The sequence below is a fragment of the Empidonax traillii genome, unplaced genomic scaffold (genome assembly GCF_003031625.1).
Source record: "Empidonax traillii isolate 1590-97213 ecotype Southwest subspecies unplaced genomic scaffold, ASM303162v1 scaffold937:size346366, whole genome shotgun sequence".
Lineage (NCBI taxonomy): Eukaryota > Metazoa > Chordata > Aves > Passeriformes > Tyrannidae > Empidonax > Empidonax traillii.
This window is the reverse complement of record NW_020956130.1, coordinates 146,777-165,369: the sequence shown is the minus strand read 5'-3', so window position 1 is coordinate 165,369 and position 18,593 is coordinate 146,777. Positions and strand designations below refer to the sequence as shown.

General features: G+C 53.9%; 2 protein-coding genes and 1 long non-coding RNA gene across 4 annotated transcripts in view; 2 read left to right on the top strand and 1 right to left on the bottom strand.

Annotated features, from left to right (window-relative positions):
• MAP2K4 (mitogen-activated protein kinase kinase 4) overlaps positions 1 to 6,027 on the bottom strand; it is a 90,696-nt gene extending 84,669 nt beyond the window's left edge. For both annotated transcript variants that reach the window (XM_027903151.1, XM_027903152.1), the window contains exon 1: positions 5,880 to 6,027. In XM_027903151.1, coding sequence (XP_027758952.1) covers positions 5,880 to 5,988 — 109 coding nt within the window. In that variant the 5' untranslated portion in view covers positions 5,989 to 6,027. The remainder of the gene's footprint in view (positions 1 to 5,879) is intronic.
• Positions 6,028 to 14,782: 8,755 nt separating this feature from the next.
• LOC114067593 lies at positions 14,783 to 17,471 on the top strand. Its single transcript, XM_027903149.1, has 7 exons — positions 14,783 to 14,948; positions 15,425 to 15,504; positions 15,695 to 15,820; positions 15,963 to 16,042; positions 16,159 to 16,279; positions 16,594 to 16,683; positions 17,088 to 17,471. The coding sequence occupies exons 1-7, from the start codon at positions 14,819 to 14,821 to the stop codon at positions 17,469 to 17,471; spliced, it is 1,011 nt and encodes a 336-aa protein (XP_027758950.1). The 5' UTR covers positions 14,783 to 14,818.
• Positions 17,472 to 17,498: 27 nt separating this feature from the next.
• LOC114067604 lies at positions 17,499 to 18,593 on the top strand. The gene is made up of 3 exons (XR_003573423.1): positions 17,499 to 17,567; positions 18,034 to 18,128; positions 18,552 to 18,593. It is a non-coding gene; the product is annotated as an uncharacterized LOC114067604 (long non-coding RNA).

The following is an 18,593-nucleotide window of genomic DNA, read 5'->3' as shown; positions in this document are numbered from 1 at the left end:
ATGTTACAGCCCAACAACCATAAATGACCAGGATCAACAGAGGAATCCCCAAAACATTTTTTCATCTCTCCAAAGACAGCAGACAGACTGTACAATAATAATAATAATCCATCCTGACCAGAATATCCATGAAAAAGCCCATACCCCAAGGTGACCCCTCCTGAACAACAATGAAAAGGTTCAGCCCCAAAATCAGGCAGGTTCTCCTCTGCCTGCTGCTGCAGCACAGCAATCCCCACCTCCTTGAGTGGATGCTGCTGTCTCAACAGGTGCAACAAGGCAAGGCAAGGGCAACACTCACATCCACATCTAAGGAGGTATTTGAATACAATGCAGCCCATTTTAAATAAGGTACACGAGAGCTGGGAACATCAGTCACCAGCACCCTCCCAAAGCTGGTCCAGATCAGTGCACTCCAGTCTTTGTGAGAGAATGCCAGCAGCATCACATCCATTCAGAGATTTTAATTTCTTTAAACATTACTTCAGTGAAGCCTGGATGGACGTTTCCCGCAGGTTCCTACCCCGTGAGGCAGAGCATTACACAAGCACCCCTCTTACCCTCATGCAGTTTTCCTTGCCAGTCTCCACAGGCTAAAGCAGCTCCTCCTCCACTGAAAAGCACACCTCCCCTTTTAGTTTCACAAGCCTAAATCCAACAGAAGACACCTGACTTCAAAACAGTGATCACAAAGGTCCCAGCTGTACGACACTAACAAGGTGTTTATGTGTGTTTGATACATGCAGAGCTTGATGTGGTTACACGAGATTCCTGTAAGCAATGCTTCATTGCATACACACTAATTTAATTTGGGGGACTCCTCAACAACATCAATTTGAGAAAGTACACATCTTGATGCTTTTTTGCTTCCTCTCAAAACTCATCTTTCTCTTGCAGGATGACCTTCATTTTGATGGGCAAGGGTGTGACTTCCACACCTCCTGCCTTCCTCAAATCAGCATAAAATAACTGAAAAGGCCTCTCAGGTCTGAGAAGACTAACTAGCACTTTTGGGCTCCCCTTTAGCACGAAAACAGACAGATCAAGAGTATCAGTTAAACCAAAATGGAAAGCCAAAATGCCAAACATATGCTCTCATGCCAATACAGTCCTGCACGTGCAGGTGTACGCCAAGACTCAAACATAAAGCAGATGTAGCCCCAGGATCCATACAGGAATAAACTGGGGGCAAAAATGAACTGAAATACACTGGTTTGCTCACCACACAGCTATCTTTACCTTCCATAACAAATGCAAACATGTCCAAGTAGACACACACCCAACAATCTGCCATTGTCAGCCTGCACCAATGCTGTCTGCTAACACGTAGGGGTTTGATAATTCCACTGAGGGCAAAAGAAGTGCAGGCACCCTCTGACTGTATTCAATCAGTTCCCATCTGCTGAAGACACAACTCACTTGGCATACATTAGCATAAGAATGGGTAATTAATACACAGGGACAGATAATGCTTATTTTACTACCTACTGAAGACAGGGGTTAATTCTTCTCTCCAGTCTCTTCTTATCTTGTTCTTTTCCATCTTCCTTGTTTTCATATCTACATCATACATTTCATTTTACCTGGCCATCCATATACTACTTCATACCTAACCTGCTGCTCCTTCACAACTCCTGCACCTTCCCACTGACTTCTTGCTCCCCAAATTCCCCTCTGAGGTTCCCTAAGCAAACTGCCCTGTTTACATTGCTGACTCCTCTCACTTTCTCTACCCACCGTGCCCCTCTGCTCAGAGAGGCAAGTCCCTCTGCCAACCTTTTGACAGTGCCCACTCTGTATCCCAGCAGATCGAGTATCTCACTCCTCTCCTCCTGCCAGACCTGGGCCCACCTTCTGCACCGGGGAGGGGAGCTGCTCCAGCCACTCAATGCACTCACCAAGGCAGCCCCCCAGCAGAGGGGGACACAGGAATCATGGCATCTCTTACTGAATTCCCGTACCAAGGATCGCTCCAGTCACAATGATGCCCACAAATGGTTTCAAGAAATATTCTGCTTCCCCCAGCGCTGCTGCAGGAGCCATAACCACCCCACTGGCACAGTTACACACCCACACCAAACCCTCCTGACTGGGGGACTGACAAAGTCCATCGCAGTGCTCACCGGTTCCACCACCCACCAAACACAAACAAATTCCAAGCCTTAAAAAGCCTCCCAGCAGCTCTTTTCCATCAGGAAGAGAAAGGTACAGGGCGGAGCTTCCTCATAAACAGGCAGAAATTGATCACCCAACTCCAGTTAAGTCACTGATGTCCTGAATGGCACCCAAGGGTGAGACGGGGAATCCAGTTCATCTCCTCATGCACTCAGATACCTCTTGGCAACCTCCTTGCCCAGGCTCCTTGCCTCATATCCACAGAGGACCCTCTCACCAGAGAAAGACCTACTCTGATTTTTGCTAAAAATAGAAAGGTTATGGCTGGAGTCAGGTACAGAGGGCAAAGACATCAAGGAGGGAACAGGCAGGACCACAGACACATGTGAAGGGAACTGAGAATGCCAAATCCCAGCTGAACGGGTCAGGAATTCCCACCCAACACAACTGAGCCGTCATGTACACTCTGAGAAGTACATATACAGTAGTTCTGCTGGGCTTTTGAGAAACAGCAGAGATACCATGCAGCAAGGATCTGGAGAAGTCCCAGTTGCCTCCAGTCTTCCCCAATGCAGGAGTTGAGTCCATAACAGCTCCTGTTTGGCACTGGAGTTAGGACAAGTGACTCCACAGGTTGTAATTAGAATGAAAATCCTCCCTATGCCTTGAAATTAATTACATTTTTAAATTTCATATCATCATTCTTCACATGATCATTTTCTTTATAATGGGAGCAGTAAAGACTATTACTAATTTTGGCAATGAGAGAAACACTAAATTGCTCCAATTACAGTTTGAGTGTTGTTTTTTTCTTAAATCACTCTCAAAGCATTGTATCCTACTTCCCACAGAATCTGTTTTCTCCCCAGAACATCCAGGACATCAAATATTCGGAACTGTTCCCAAACTTTAACATTACACAAGTAAGAAGGACAACAACTCTTTGCACCAGCAGCCACCAGCACACAGACAGACTCCAGTGTGCACGCAATAAACATTTTAAAAATTATGGATTAGAATCTATTTTAACACTTAGAATTCCAGCTCTCCTCTGTCTCTCAGTGCACCTTGAACTGCACTGGCTGGCAAACCCTTCAGGAAGAAACGAAGCTCCAGGTCCTTTGGCACGGGCAGTTAATGCAGCCAAGAGAAGACATGAGCATGAAGCTGGGGCACACGGAACACTAAGGGCACGAAGATCTGAAGCAACCTCGTCCTTGATCATGAGGCCTGTGGACCATGGCTGCACTGTGAGCCCAGGACGAGGATAACACAGTGTCCCCTCATCTCCACATGGTCACCTCCATATGGAGGACTTTAGCCTGTGTGCATCAAAAATACTGCAGGATATCAGATTAAAAACAAAACAAGGTGGCCTGTAGAGACCTTTTGGCTCCACTGCCATAGCCCCAGACATCAGTGCCTCATGGGGGGGCACCGCCCACAGCCTCTGCGGGGACCCACCACCCTCCAACTACGCCCCAGCCTCTGCACACCCTGACAGCAGATCCCCCTTAGGAAACTGCCAGCCCTCACAGCAAAACAGAACCCCCTGGGAGGGTCTCTCACCTTAGTTCAGCTTGCCCAAGCACTGTCCTGTGGGCAGGCTCTCCAAATGCAACAGATCGCTGTCCAGAGGAGCACTGCCGCAGCTCCTTGGCGGGAGAGTTGTCCCACCCTCTCCCTCTCCCAGTGTCTTTCGTAGCACCAGTTGCACGAGCCAGGTCGGAGTGTTTCTGGATGAAAATTAACTGAGCAAACCCTTTTTTTTTTAATATAATTACTTGTTTCCAGTTTAATGACTTCCCTGCTCCACCTCGCCATGCTGTTTAAGCCAATTAAATTGACACTGACGCAGTCCTACCTACTCTTCTCCCCACCCAGCAATGCATTCCTGCACCTCCCCTGCTCCCGTGCCTGCCCAGCCCCACGACCAGCACACACCGGGCATCTCAACTGCAGAACACTCAGAACTTTGGGGGGCTTTGCTTTATTCAGGTCAGCTTGCCTTGGCATCAGCAAGGACATGTGCCATGGGCAAGGCCACAGAGCACCTCAGAGGGCAGCCACACCTGCCCCAGCAGCCTGCAGAGCACCTGCAGGATGTCCAGCGCCTTCCCATCCCACCCACAGCCCACAATGGCATGGCAGCAGAGGGATCTCTGTCCTTCTGGGACAGAGTTTCTTGCTTGTTCCAAGAACCATCACCAGGACAGCGACCTGCTGCTCCAGAGCACTCCCAGGATCCTACACTCCAGTCCGCCCAGGCACCTAAACACTCATCTGTTGTCTTAGGATAAACCACCCCAACACTGGCCTTCACTTGGGTACCACCACACTGGCCCATTGTCCCGAGTCAATATTTGAACAGCCACTTAGACCAGATACAACAGAACCAACTGCCCTTCCTCCACCTAGAGAGAGGGTGCAGATAATACACCATCACAAGCTCAAAGGGCATCACAGACTCTGAGATCACAGTGCAAATCCGACCAGAGCCCTGGAGACACAGGGGATTCAGAGGAACAACTCATAGAAGAAAAATGGGTCAAGTGGAAATACAAGGGGCAACAAGGAGGGTTGTAACTACCCTGCAACAAGGCGAGTTCTTGTTTAGTCACAACAGCTTTGGACAAGTTTTTAACATGTGCATTTAATTCACAAGGTCTGGGATTCTGTTTTTTGAAAGGTGTACCCAATCCTTCGCCCAGAAAAAGCTACAAACCGCCAAAATTCACCTTTTTATTCCACATATACTAAACTCTTCAGTTTAATCATCAGTTTTCTGCCCAAACAAGTCCCCATCAGTTTCAGGCACAGTCTGTCCTAGGGAGAACGGAACACAGACTATAGCAAACAACCGTGACAATTATTATTTGCTGACAGTACCTGCACCTCTGTCGCAAAGAGAGCAACCTTTCCTTCTTCCTGTTCCTAAAACAGGTCAAACAGCTTTTTAGTATTACCATTACTGAATTTAATTTGAAAAAAACCAAACCAGCACTGTGCCACTTCAGCCTAACAAGGACTAAAATGTTGCTCAAGCAGAAAGTATTTTCCAGTGATCTAACTTAAAAGGAGAAACTCAAAAGGTGCTTGCCGAGGCCTTTGTAAAAAAAAAATATCCACCGTTTTTGCAAGGCTGCTCAACCATCAACAAGTGCCGGTGGGAACCAACATGACCCTGCTGCAGCACTGTAAATTTCCATCCGAACGGAACAAAACTGAACTGCAAGTTCATGCTGGTTTGATTTTACTTAAACCTCTGTCTTGAGGAGAGCACACTCCGGAGGCGATGGCCGGGCAGAGCCGTCCCGCCGCAGCCCCGGCCCGGCCGCCCCGCGAGGCTCGGCGGGCACAGCCCCGGGACGCTGCAGCTGCTGCCGCGGGGCCCCCGGAGCGGCCGCAGGACCGAGCCCGGCCGGGAGAGGCCGGAGCCGCGTCCCGCCCGGCCTTTGTGCCGCGGCGGGGCCGAGCTCGGGGCAGGCCTCGGCGGGCAGGGCCAGGGCCGCGCTTCCTCCCGCCGTGCGCGCCGGGCGCGGCCGGGCCAGAGCGGGGCCGGGCCGGAGCAGGGCCGCCGGAGCAGGGCCGCCGGGGCCGGAGCGGGGCCGGGCCGGGGCTCCCCGCGGGCAGCGCCGCCCCAGAGCCGCGGCCCGGCGCGGGGGACGCGGGCGGCAGCGCCAGGGGCTCTCCGCGGCCCGGGCAGGGCGAGCCCCGCGGCGTGCCCGGCCCGGCCCAGCGCTGCCCGGGCCGGCGGTGCTTACCCTGCATGCTGCTGCTGCTGCTGCCGCCGCTGCCGCCGCTGCCGGCGGCGCCCGGCCCGGGCCCGCTCCCGCTCCCGCCGGAGCCGCCGCTGGGGCTGGGAGTCGCCATTGTGCGCGGAGCGGGAGCGGCGGCGGCGGCGCTGCGCAGGGCCCTCCCCGGCAGGGCAGGACACACGGCCCGCCGCCCGTCCGCCCCCGGCTGGGGCCGCCAAACCCCTCCCCGCCGGGCCCCGCGCCTGCGGCACCGCTGCGGCGGGGCGGGGGCACCCCCGGGCCCGCTCGGCCGGCCCCGCTCCGCTCCCGCTGCCCCGGCCCGGGGGCACCGCCCGCAGCCGCTGCGGGGACCCCGCACGGCCGGGCCCGCAGCCCCCGGGCCAGGCGAGCCCGGCCAACTGCGCTCCTGTCCCCCGGGCCCGGAGAGGCCCCTGGGGGGGAGGAGGGGGGGCGGCGGTCGGCCCGAGCCGCTTTATGGTATTTCTCATCTTCTCCCTAGGGTTGGGAATTCTCCCACTTGCAAACTTCTCCTGACTCCCCTGAGACCACAAGGCACGACTCCCTCCTGTGCTTTCCATGACACTCCGGGCATTATCCCCCTTCCTGCCACCATCAGCCTCCCTCTTCTTTTCTCTCCGCCTTTGGCCACTGTTGTTCATTCCACCACATGGTTTCCGACCTGTCCTCTTAACTCCAGCAAACCTACAGTCCTAGTCGTGGGGACAGCACATGCTGGGAATTAGAGCAGTGGAATGGTTTCCCCAGAGCCATGAGTTCTCTCCAGCATTCTGCATGACATGGGCGAGTCCCTTCACCTACAGGAGTCCCTGTGTCTTCATAACAAAAATGATGCTGACCCCCTTATGAATGGAGATGTGCTAAAGGAAGAGCTGGGTGTCCAAGTGTTGGACAGAAGCATGAGGACTTTTTCCCTGCTCGTCCACTGCCCAGGCCACCATGGAGATGATAACACACATTGGAAGTGCCTCCAGGAGCTGCCAACCATCACCCTTTGTGCAAGTGCAATGGAGAAAGAGCTGCCCCCTCCCCCCGGCCTTCATTTTTCCATCTTCCTCCCCCAGCGCAGCTCATATTGACTTATCTCACCAAGATTTTTCTTTCCTCATATTCTTTGAACTTGGGAAAACATCTTCTCCTATGCTAGAATCTTCTGGTCTCCCTGCTCAGCTGTGTGTGGGGTCAGGGAGACAGGCTGGAGTAGTCTCTGGGGCACAGGAAGAGCTCGGCCTTCTGCCCAAACCCATCTCACTTTCTGCTAAGCTCACCTTTGTCAGGAAGCAGAGGAGGTCAGAGCTGATCCTGACCATCTCCCAGTTTCTGCTCCCAACTCCCTCCCTCCCTGTCAGGGATGCAGCTTTGCTTTGGGGAACACCATCACCCTGCTCACAGAGGCCAAGATCCTAGTCACCTCTTTGCTGGCTTTGAACTTAGGCTGTTGCCCTACACTGTTCCACCCCAGCCACTGTCCTCTCAGGGGACATTACTGACTCTTCCAAAGCTGCTTCCAGTCTGTCCCCTCCACTGATTTGGTTGGAGAGGAATGGGATGCACTTGTATCCAGAGCTTCCCACAGGAAAAGCCCTTCCCAAGTGTGGTCTTGTGTGGGCACCACAGGTGGTAACCATCAGCACCAGGACCTGGCAGAACCTGTAACAAAGACCACAAACCCCACAGCACACATGGCCAGGTGAAGAGATGCCTTTATCCCCTCCTCCCATATTCCCATATGGGACACCTCACTGCCTGGCACAAAGCAGGATCCCAACCCTATACCTTCATCTACACAGCACTGGGAAGCACCAAGGGTGGCTGCTCTGCAAAGGAAGGGGCACAGGAGTGGAGCATAATTTGGTGGATGGGCAATGGCCTCCACAGCCAGAGGGAAGACTTAAGCCAGGGGAGAAGGGGAGTCCCATGGCAGCAGTGACCAGGCTCAGTCTGGACTCCAAACAAGTCTACTGCAGTGTGGCAGGGCTGAAGTTAAGTCCTCAGGTCAGGGTCTGGCTCACAGCCCCAGGATAGGGCAATACAGAGCAGCAACACAACTGTAACACAGCCTAGGTGGGAACCAAACTAAAAGCTTTGGCTAAAAACAGCTCCCAGGGAAAAGAGTGGAGAGTGGTTTCTATATATGCATACACACCACCACCACCAAGCTTCATCTATTTTTTTTTTTTTCAAAGTGCTCCAAAACCACCTGACGTTGATTAATCTGCTTGTTCTTGCCAGCAACCTGGCCTTAAATGCTGAGATTGAAACCTCTGGGAAAGGGAGGTGCAGTCCAGGTGCTGACACAAAAGACATCTCCACACCCCCCCCAGTTTGCACATCTTTCCTTTCTCTTCCCTATGTTTCTTAAGCCTTCTCTTCTGTGTTAACCCTGAGGGCATGTCCAGGGTTGGCACCTTGCGGGCTGTGACACAGAAACCCGGTGCCTGCTGGCAAACACTGGCACAAGCTGACAGCTGGCTTCCACATCTTCTTTGTGCCACCTGCATGTGGATTGCTTACAAAATCCTACCTTCCCCCCACTGTAATACCTGGAGGATCTGGGAGGATCAGCCATGCCTGTTCTGACATGTTTGTGAAACCTTTCCTTAAAGACTTCCAGTGGTGGAGATTGTGCCATTCCCCAACAGTCTGTCTGGCACACTTCTGTCGTAACATTATCTGCAAGACTAACTTCAGGGGTTTGTGTTTGATCTGAATCCCGTATATCCTTCCCTGTTTACTATGGCCATGGCCTTCTTCAAAGTCACCCCTTAGGCATTTGATGATGTGCAATGAACTGCAGTGTTTCCCCTTCACCTCATTGCCTCTGCTTTCTCTCCTACACACTATATCTACTCATTTCTTTCAGCCTTTCTTTGGGTTTTCTCTGCCTCCCAGCATCCTCACTGACCTCCTTTGATGTTTTTTCCTGTCCATCTGCATTTATTGAAGTACAGCACCCCTAGCTAGGCATATTACTCCAGCTTGCATTGGAGGCTACAGCTCACATGCTCCAGGTGGTCTTTGCCTTTTTTTCCATTGCTGGAGTTCAGTTTGCCCTCTCTTACACCTTGGACTCTTTTTTTGTTTGTTTGTTTGTTTAGAAAACAGCATCCACCCAGTTTCCTCACTTGAACTAGCCTGTTTCTCCATCCAGTGCTGAATCCTGTTGTCTTTGCTGTCCTTCACAGCCTGGAGTAATTAGCAGGTTTAATATGGCCCTCATGGGTGTTAATCATTCAGGCTGTTAACTGAAATAACTAAAAAGAATGGACCCCTGCAAAAATCCCTTCACTATGTCCTTCCATTTTGACAAACACTGATAATTAGCATTTGAGGTACAATGATCTCACCAGTTTTGCACTCACTGTGCCCTTTTATCTTCTTAAGAAGGGATCAGAACAGCCAGTGTTAAAACCTTTCCTAAAGTCAACATATGTGACATCTATTGCTTTTCACTTTATGCCTAAAAACGTTTGCCACACCAGAACATGAGAGTGGCTTGTCAGCATTTGTTCCTGATGAGTTCAGGACAGCTGTTGTTCATCCCCTTGTCATACCCTAGGTGCATACAAGTGCCTTGTGTAACAGATTGTTCCAGAATTTCCTGGGAATTGAGAAGGACTTTAAATTAGGACTAAAGAAAGAAGCTGGGAAAGCATAACTAATCATAAACCATCAGTTTGGGTGGAATCTATAAAACTAATGGTAGCAGGAAGGTTGTTAATGTGGGATTTTAATAAGGACAAGAGGAAGGTCAATCTATTGAACACTTCAGATGTGTCCCCTGAAGACGCCAATCAGGGAACATGGGGCTGCTCCCTTTCCTGCTCCTGGCACCTGACCCATCAGTTAGGGCAACTAAACCCAGAGCTCTTTTGACACTATCAGCTATGACTGTGTATTTATTTCCAGATGTCCCTATTGGAATTGCAGTCCGGGTTTTGGGGTCAGGAACACTCCAAAGCTCCCAAACACTTCACCTGTTCACCCAGAGTCTTTTCAGCACTTTTGATCCAGTCTAAATCAATCTATCATTTATGGCACAAGGATGAGGGCCCTTATGGAGTGGGTCACTAGGATGGATGACCATGGCAGTGTTTCGGTCACATCTGTGGTACAGGCTCTTGGGAAACAGCCTGGGTCTGGATATCACAGCTTGGCTGCTGGGTCCATCCCTGCAGCCTCTGTTCTTAACAGGTGGAGTTGCCAAACTGAAGGTAAGCTTGGACTACTATGGGATAAGTGGCAGATCCAGAGAGGCATAAGGAGGGAAATGTTTTGTGTAATATTGAGGAACAAGTAGCTCCAGTTCTACTCAGGGGTACTAAAGGTTCTTGGCCTCCCTCTCATGGGAGAAGGCGGTATTGCTGGGGTCACTGCCGGCAGCCGCTGTCCCTGGAGGGAAGTGGTTTTACGAAGTGCTCGGGATACTTGGTAAAGCTTTAAAGTGAACAGCCTCGACCTCTTCTTTGCAGTAAGCACACCAAACACTGAAAGACCTTTTTATTTCTATGGCAAGCCACAGCTCGATTGCTTTTGAATTAGAGCAGCAAAGAGCAAGGCAGATGCAGACGCCACAACTAGTAAAGAAGCCCTCCTTCCCACCCTACCCTCAGGAGCGACAGGGGGGCCTTTTGCCCTTTCTTGCTCTTGTGTCACTGAACTTTGCTTACTCACAGGGTTGCCAAACCCTCCACACCATCCCTCCCAAGTGCCCACGGAAGCTGCTTTCTGCCAGCCCAGCCACGTCTTCCCCTCGGCAGAGCCCTGTCCCGCCCCACACGGAGCCAGGGATCCATCTGCCTGGCTGTTCCTCTGCTTCCCTCCCAGTCCCAGTGAGGCAAGGAGCAGTCCAGCTGTGACAGAAACCAGGTGTGCTGTGCAGCTTCACACAATAGCTTGTCAGGAGTCAAAGAGTTTATCACAGATTAGTTTTCTTTTTGAAGATCAGTTGGTGTGGTTGAAAAAAAATTTTGTTTCCCACACAAAGAAGAGCCATTGTGCCGAAAAGCTTGTCTGCTTTTATTTTCCTCTCATATAAATTACCCTAGTGAAAGACATTCTGTCTCTTACATTCTTCTTACTCTTTTTAACACTGCTGTTGCTTTTTAACCCTTAACATTTCCATTTTCTAGCCCAAAATAACCTCTCCTCCCTTAGAAAATAATACAATTTCCTGGACCTGAAAACAAGACATGAAGGTGATTCATTACTAGAGCTCTGCTCCTTCTGAGGTGAGAGGAAGGGACTGGAGACAGGGCTTGCATCAGAGAGACAAACATTGCTGAGTGCTCTCCAGTGAGGTCCTCCTTAAAAAACCCAAACCAGGGGAATGGTGTATGTAGTTCATGGTGCCTCAGTTGGTGAGTGCAGCCCCACAGGGACCTACTGGGAAATTGCAGGAATATTTGGACTGTTGCTGTTGCTAATCCAAGTTTCAAGCTGAGTTTGGAAAGAGAACAATGTGGAGTGTAGTTCTCCAGCTTTCCTTTAATCGTTTGTAGTCCCTTCCTGGAGTGCTTGTGAACAGGAGGAAAGCTGTACTCCTAAGGGTGACTGTACAATCCCAGAATCACAGAATATTCTGAGTTGGAAAGGACCCGCAAGGATCATCGAGTCCAACTTTAAAGTGAGTCGCCTATAGAGTGGTTTAATTTTTCTGGGCTTCAGGAAGGGAATGTCAATCAATGTAAATGTAGGGAGGGATTTAGTTATAGTGAACATGGCCTGCTGTTCTGCCTGCAGCTGCCAGACATTGTTTAATGTACAGAATAACACAGAATAACGCCTGCTCAGTGGAGATCAGTGGCAATCATTTACAAAGACAACTCTTCTCTGTATCTTTCTCTGCAGTAAATCTCATAACCTGGTCAAAGAAAGACTCAGTTAAAAATCTTATAAAACAAGCACTAATTCTCTCCAAAAATGTGGAGAGTCACCTGTCCTCCCCATAACAATTTAGCAAGACCCGATTCTGTTGGGGGCTGAGGGAAATGTATGATGCTGTTACTGAAATTGGTGGGAGAAATGATCTGACAGAGGCTCAGTTTTGGCAGATGGATATGGTAGGGATAACATTTCTGAAGTGTCCACTTTCAATTCATCACTTATTGTCACTTCTGGTCATAAATGATGTGCAAACAAGGAGGCAGCAATATCCTCTTTTGTTCTCCGGATGACACAAAATGACTGCATCTTTTAAATACAAAACTAATCCTAGACCATTAAAAAAATTTCTATTTAAATCCCACTCTCTTGGCAAGGAAAAGAAAGAATTCTCCTCTTATTCTCAACTCACTACACTCATGGTTCTCCTTCCCTACACTCATGGTTCTTCAACATCACCAAATTTCCTAGCCTGTCCCACCACCCTGGCACAGGGCAAGCAGGGCAGACCCAGGGACTGCAGCTGGATCCAACTGAGATCCCAGATCACCACCACAATTCATAGGGACCGGGCAAGCCTGCGGTCAAGTCAGGATCAGCCCCAGTGGATGTAAACAGCATCAGACACAGCCTGGCTGGTGAGACCCCCGGTGGTGAGGTCAAGTTGGGGAGTCACCTCATGGGTCAAGGGCTCCATGGGCAAACTCACATAGGCTGTGGCTGAGCTGGAGCTGGATGCTCTAACAGCAGCCCAGGCAGGCCCCTCTCCGGGCGTTTAAACTTTTGCATAGCTACTTGTCAGTTTTACTGCACAAGTTTGTTCACATGAATTCACCAAGGCAAAGATCTAATTCTCTTTCAGGTACGTAAGGTATCCCAGATATGTGAAAATGTGTCTGTGAAGGCAGGGATGGAGGTCTCAAGTCCGACAGCCTAGTCACAGCAAGACTGTCATGACATCAGACTAGGTGAACAATGGCTTTGTCTAGGTAAGCCTTGGAAATCTCCAGTGATGCAGATCACTCAGCCTGTCTAGGTCACCTATTGCAGGCTGGATGACTCCCCTGATGAAATGTTTCCCTAATGTCTGGTCAGAACCTTCCAGCCTTCCAAGCCACCATTTGCGGCTACTGCCCCTTGGTGTATCATCTGGTGCCAGCAGGGAAAAGAAGGCTCTGTCACCTTGGCAGCCACACCGCAGGCAGTCACGCATTATTACTAGATTTTGTATCCTTTTTGCCCACTTTTGCTCTAAGGTCACATTATCTGGACTCCTGACCATCCTGGACACTGTCTGCAGGACCCCAATCTGGGTCTTCCACCCCCTTGTCCACTGGGGACACGACAGGACCAAAAGTTGCAGGTACATCAGCAACCAGAAACAGTGGGAATAGGAACTGCCTGCAGTGTGTTGGTCCCACTTCTCTTTATGACTCCAGGACATTCCTGGACTGATTCTCTCTAGAGGCATGGTGAGGGATTCCCCCTTGTCCTGTCACTGCCGGCCCTCATCCAAAATGGCCCAAGTTGAGGCACCGCCAGCACAAGAGAGGATTCAGAGAGGACTTGTGGCTATGAGGAGGGCTCTAGGCCCAGAGGGCCTGAATGGAAAAACAAACAAGTCCTGAGGACATCCAATGGAAACTCCCAGTGGAGGGGACTCCTTGCCAAGATAGCCTTGCCACGTCTTTCCTGTACTGCCATTTGCTGTCGCCAGGCAGTGCAGAAGCCCAGACCAGCCCCCCAGGGCAGAGCAGGGCTCTGAAGGTACCTGAGTGAGGTCCCACTGGGCAGCAGCTCCATGGCACCTCTGGGGCTGTCAGAGAGGGGCTTTGGGCTTCTGGGGGCTTCTTTGGTCTGATTCTGTAGAAGACACACAGAACTGAGGCAAGAGAAGCAGGACTGCAGCTCCTGGCCCCTCAGATGGACCAGTGTGGCTACTCAGCTGGGCTGTGCCAGAAGATAACAGCTCCCAGCATGCTGAGGAGCTTGGCCCTCCGGGCTGGATCCCCTAGGTGCCATCCTCCCCCCTTCAGCCCCAAGCCCCCCCAGGGCTCCTCCAGCCTGGCAGGACCACTCAGCCTCTGCTGGGGCAGCTCGGGGTGCCGTGCAGGGCTCTGGCGAAGGCCTTGGGAGGCATCCTGAGCAGCCCCGTGCTGGAAGAGCTGTGGAGCAGGGAAAAGCTCTTGCTGGTCAGTGGGAGAAAGAGAAGAGACGACAAAATCCAGAGTTTCTGTTAAGCTTGAGGGAATGTTATGCATTTACTGTGATTCAAGGGTGCAGAGGCCAGACTCTGCAGTGTGGGGACAGGAAAGGGATGTCCTGGGGGCATGCAGAGGTGTCTGAACATGGCACTCCTCAGGATGTCCTGAGGGGACACGAGAGCAAAGTGGGCCCTGCAGACACCCTGAGGGCAGCTGGGTGCCCATGGCTGAGGCAGGTCCGTGCCCTCAGGGACCCCCCTGCCTGTTCCTGGCTGCGTGATGGCTCCCTGGGAGCCGTTGCTGGGGGCAGGTGCCGTGTCAACAGGCACTGGGATCTGTTTCTGGTGGCAGGTGGTGGGTCACAGTGGGGCCCTTTGTGACACCCCACTGCAGAGCGTGTGCTCAGCGTTGCCGTGGCCCACGGGGTGCCAGTGTCCGTCAGGACGGCGACCGGATAGGACAGGAGTGCAGCGCTGGCGAGGAGCCTTCGAGTGCAGCCCCGTCTTGTCCACGACCCCTGGCGGCCCCCGTGGGAACGCGGAGTTTGGCTGAGGCGGTTTTGCTGAAGCGTTTTTGCCAAGGCGTTTTTGCCAAGGCGTTTTTGCCAAGGCGTTTGGCCCAAGGCGCTTTGCCTGAGGCCTTTTGCCGGGGCCTTTTGCCTGAGGCATTTCTGCCGAGGCGTTTTGCTGAGGCACTTTGCCTGAGGCGATTTGGCCAAGGCGTTTTTGCCAAGGGATTCTGCCTGAGGCGTTTAGGCCGGGGCCTTTTTCCCCGGGTGTTCCACTCCACCACCCGGAACACCTCCGCAGGCAGGATCCCCTCTGTTGTCTCTTCCACAGGATGGCGAAGAGACCCCCTGCCTTCCCCAGGCAGGCCTGGATGGAAGACAGCTCTTCCCAGGAGAGCCGCTCTCCGAGTCTGCAGCTTCCGTCCCCCTACGAGGTGACCACGATGCAGCCCCTGAAGTTCGGTGAGTGAGGAGCCCTGTGGGGCTGGGCAGGGCAGGGGCCAACCAGCACCCCCTGTAGCACACCAGGATCCCACTTTCCTGGCCAGCTGACAATGGGGGCTCAGCCCTGGTGCTGCCCGAATGCTGGGGCTGCTCAGGGCTGGAGCGCAGGCCCAGCACAGCCTCTCCCAAAGAAGGACAGGGTAGAGGGGCTCTGGGCTGTGGGCAGTGAGGGGCAGCTGGGCTGGCAGGAGGCAGCCATGCTGTGGGAGCCTGGGCCTTTCCTGCCTGTCTGCCAGTGCCTTCCTGAGCCTGGAGCACTGGAGTTTTCCCAGGCATGGAAGCTCTTCTGCTGGGCAACCTTCAGCCAGGAGCCACAAGGGAAGGCTGTGCCAGGGCAGGGGGCAGAGGGCAGAGGGCTGGGTGGAGGGCAGATATCCTTTGCTCTCTCCTCTGGCTGGACCCTCTGCAGCTCTCCCTGCTCTTCGCCCCATTAGATGCCAGCTGGTTGCCAATCTATGAAGAGGAGCAGGAAGCTGTGGATTCCATCCTGGCCTTTGTCACCAGCCCCAGCCAGGTAACTGTGGCCAGCTGGAGGGCGGCTGTGCTGCTGTCTGCTGGCAGGGCTGTGCTGCCGGGCTGCTGGAGGGGTGCTGGCAGGGCAGGGCTGCTTCTGCCGCAGGGCACTGCACCCCCAGGGCTGGGGTCTGCTGGCTGCGTGCACCCCCTCCCAGTCCCTGTTTGTGTCTCTGTCCCCTGGCTGGCAGGAGGAGAGAGACAAGGTGACATTTCTCCGGAGCATCTCCATGCTGTGCAGAAGCGCCGTGAAGCTCGGCCTGACCCAGGGCCTGGATTTCTTCTCTGACATGTACCAGCTGGCAGAGAACATCAAGGTGAGGGTGTTGCTGGCAATGTGGGGAAGGCAGCAAAGCCCCCTGGCACAGGCAGGCTGTGCGGACAGCGCTTGGGCAGGTCAGGGAGCGCAGGCACTGGGTGCTGGCAGCTGCCAGGTGGCATCCCGGTTGTGCTCTGCAGGCGCTGCTGGAAGAAGAGCCAAGGGACCGCCTGTGCACGGAGATTCGGCACCTTTCCATGCTGGCCCTCGAGAAATTGAGGTTCGTGCCCATTTGTCAGGGACCCCCAGCCCAGAGGTCTGATGGCACCTGCGTGAGCCGTCGAGGAGCTGCTCCCAGCACCAGAGTGCAAGCAGTGCCCTGCTCTCTCCCTGCAGCTTGGTGGACGCAGTGCTGGAGGGCAAAGCCAAAAGCCTCCTCCGCGCGTGTTTCTCCAGTGTCTTCTGGCTGCCTGCAGAGAAGGAAATGCCAAAAGAGGACTTGGCCCTCTATGTCAAGGTAAGTGCTGGGTGAGCTCCCGTAGCCTCCAGCCCCTCTGGGCTGCTTGCTGGCCACCTCGTGCTGCCACAGGAGCAGGGATGCCAGGAAGGGCAGGGGCTTTGCCACCCTCGTGCCTCTGTCCCCTTCCTGTGGGCCTGGCCGCGTCCCACGCCACAGGCTACTCTGCCCCCGCAGATTGTCTATGCCCATGACTCTCCTGGGAAGTGTGGGCATCCTCCTCCTCCTCCTGTGGCACAGGGGGGTTCAGATGGCTCTCCTGGGGCTGGGAGGAACAGCAGAATGACTGCCACTGCTCTCTGTGTTCCTTGCAGACCCTGAACTCCATGGACAGCATGCTGAGGACGATGGTGCTCAGCTTTCCTGCCTCCAGAGTCAGCGAGGAGCTGCAGGGCATCCTGGAGGTCTGGCACAAGCAAAGAGGGGATCCCAGGGCTGTTCCTCACCCTGAAGGGGAGGCTTTGCCTACTCCTGGCTGAGAGGTCCCCAGACTAGTGCCGAGCAGGCAGAGTGCCCTGCAGGGAGGGTGTCCCCCTCCTTTGGGGAAGCAGGGGCTGGCAGCAGGCTCTTGTGGAGCGCAGGGACTGCAGAAGGTGGCACCTGCCCTCTTGCCTGGCCCTGAGGTTGGCTCCGGGACCTTTGTGCCCGACCTGGGAGGGAACCCATGGGCAGACACCCCACTGCAATCCTTGCTGGAGGGGAGAGGAAGCCTTGAGGGATGGGGTGAGTGCAGCCCAACAGTGGAGCTGTGCTGCTGCTGCAGTTGGTGTCTGCTCCCAGGGCTCAGCAGCAGCTTCTCTTGTGCCAGGTGCTGCTGGACTTCACCAGGTGTGAGAGAGAAGCTGTGAGGGAGAGGGCCATGGTCAGAATTGATGTCCTGATCCGTGCGCTGTTCGAGTATTCCACTCTGCAGGTAAGGACCAGGCCCCCTCCAGCCAGGCCATCCCCCATCCCTGCCTCTCTCCATGCCAGGGCTGCTGCCCACATGGCTGCTCTGAGGGACAGGGATGCAGGCTCTGCAAAGCCTGGACTCAGCAGGAATGCAGCCCTGGGCGTGCTCTCGGGTGGGGGCTTTGGCACCAACTTCGTGCCCTCAGCCCTTCTGCTCGTGCCTCCCCCATCCAGGCCCGTGCTGATGACAGAGGAGGCATTTCTGGACTTGGCTCTGCAGAGATCCAACTGCCAGTGCTAGGAAAGCTGATGGGATGTCTCATCCTTTTCCGCTTCTCCAAGGAACAAACCAGCTGTGCAGCTTTCCATGCTCTTTTTGCCCTGGCAGAGTTCATCTGTAAGTAAAAAAGGCAGAGGAGTCGTGAGCTTCATCCCTCTGCACCATCTCCTGATAGATCTGCTTCCTGACCTCCTTTGCCCCTCCCAGCTGCTCCCCAGAGCTTCCCCGCTGCCCCTTTGCTGCAGAAGCCGAGCGCTCTGCTCAAGGCCAGGACCTGTTTGCTGCTGCTCTCCTTCCTGCCCTTCCTTTCAGGACCTTGAAGCCCACCGGTGTGTGGGCCCCACAGCCAAAGCTGCTCTTCACTCCCCTGTCCCCAAGCCACGTCTTCCCTGGTGGGGAAGAGCAGATCCCCCACCCTGGCTGGTCCTTGCAACACCTGTACCAGAAGCTACTCCTGATGCCCTCCCAAAATCCTGACTGCTCCTGTCCTGCCACCTTGCCAGCAGATGCCAGGGCGGTTTGGTGAGCTTGCTGGCAAAGCTGCTCTGCCTACTGACTGTGGTGTGTTTGCCCTGGTGTTTAGTGGAATCCAGGGCAAAGGACAGGGCAGGCCAAGCGCAGCGGGAAGCTGTGACCACCTCCGCACTGTGTTCTCTGAGCGCCAGGGACTGTGCCAAGGTGAGGAGCTGTGTCCTTGCTGGGGCTCGCGTCTGTGGCACCGGCAGGGCACTGGGGCGAGCAAAAGGAGCCGCATCAGTGGGGCTGGTGTGGCCTCAGCTCCCTGGGGAGAGGGTTCCCGCCATCCTCGAGCAGGGACAGCCTGAGGGTTTCACTCCAGTGTCCCAGCAGCAGCTTCAGTTCCAGCAGCCACCAGCAAGCCACCTGGCCAGCCCCCGGTTGTCTGTGGGGCCAGCACCCTGTGCCCATGAGCCCTCCTGCCCCAGCAGGAGGGCCCTCTCTGCTCATCTTCTGCCATGCAGGGACTGCAGGCACTGCTGACAGCAGTGCCGAGCACCTCCGGCCAGGGCTGCTCGAGCTGCTCAGCCAAGCAGCACCATCAGGGCACTCAGTGGGACATGTCTTCCTTGCTTCCTGCCATAGGCCTTTGGACCATACCTGCGGTCCCAGGAGAGAAGAGACATC

Coding starts and splice junctions, on each gene's coding strand:
- LOC114067593 (XM_027903149.1), top strand. CDS start 14,819: ATGGCGAAGAGACCCCCTGCCTTCCCCAGGCAGGCCTGGATGGAAGAC. Junction 14,949..15,424: donor GATGCAGCCCCTGAAGTTCG/GTGAGTGAGGAG, acceptor TCGCCCCATTAG/ATGCCAGCTGGTTGCCAATC. Junction 15,505..15,694: donor TTGTCACCAGCCCCAGCCAG/GTAACTGTGGCC, acceptor CCTGGCTGGCAG/GAGGAGAGAGACAAGGTGAC.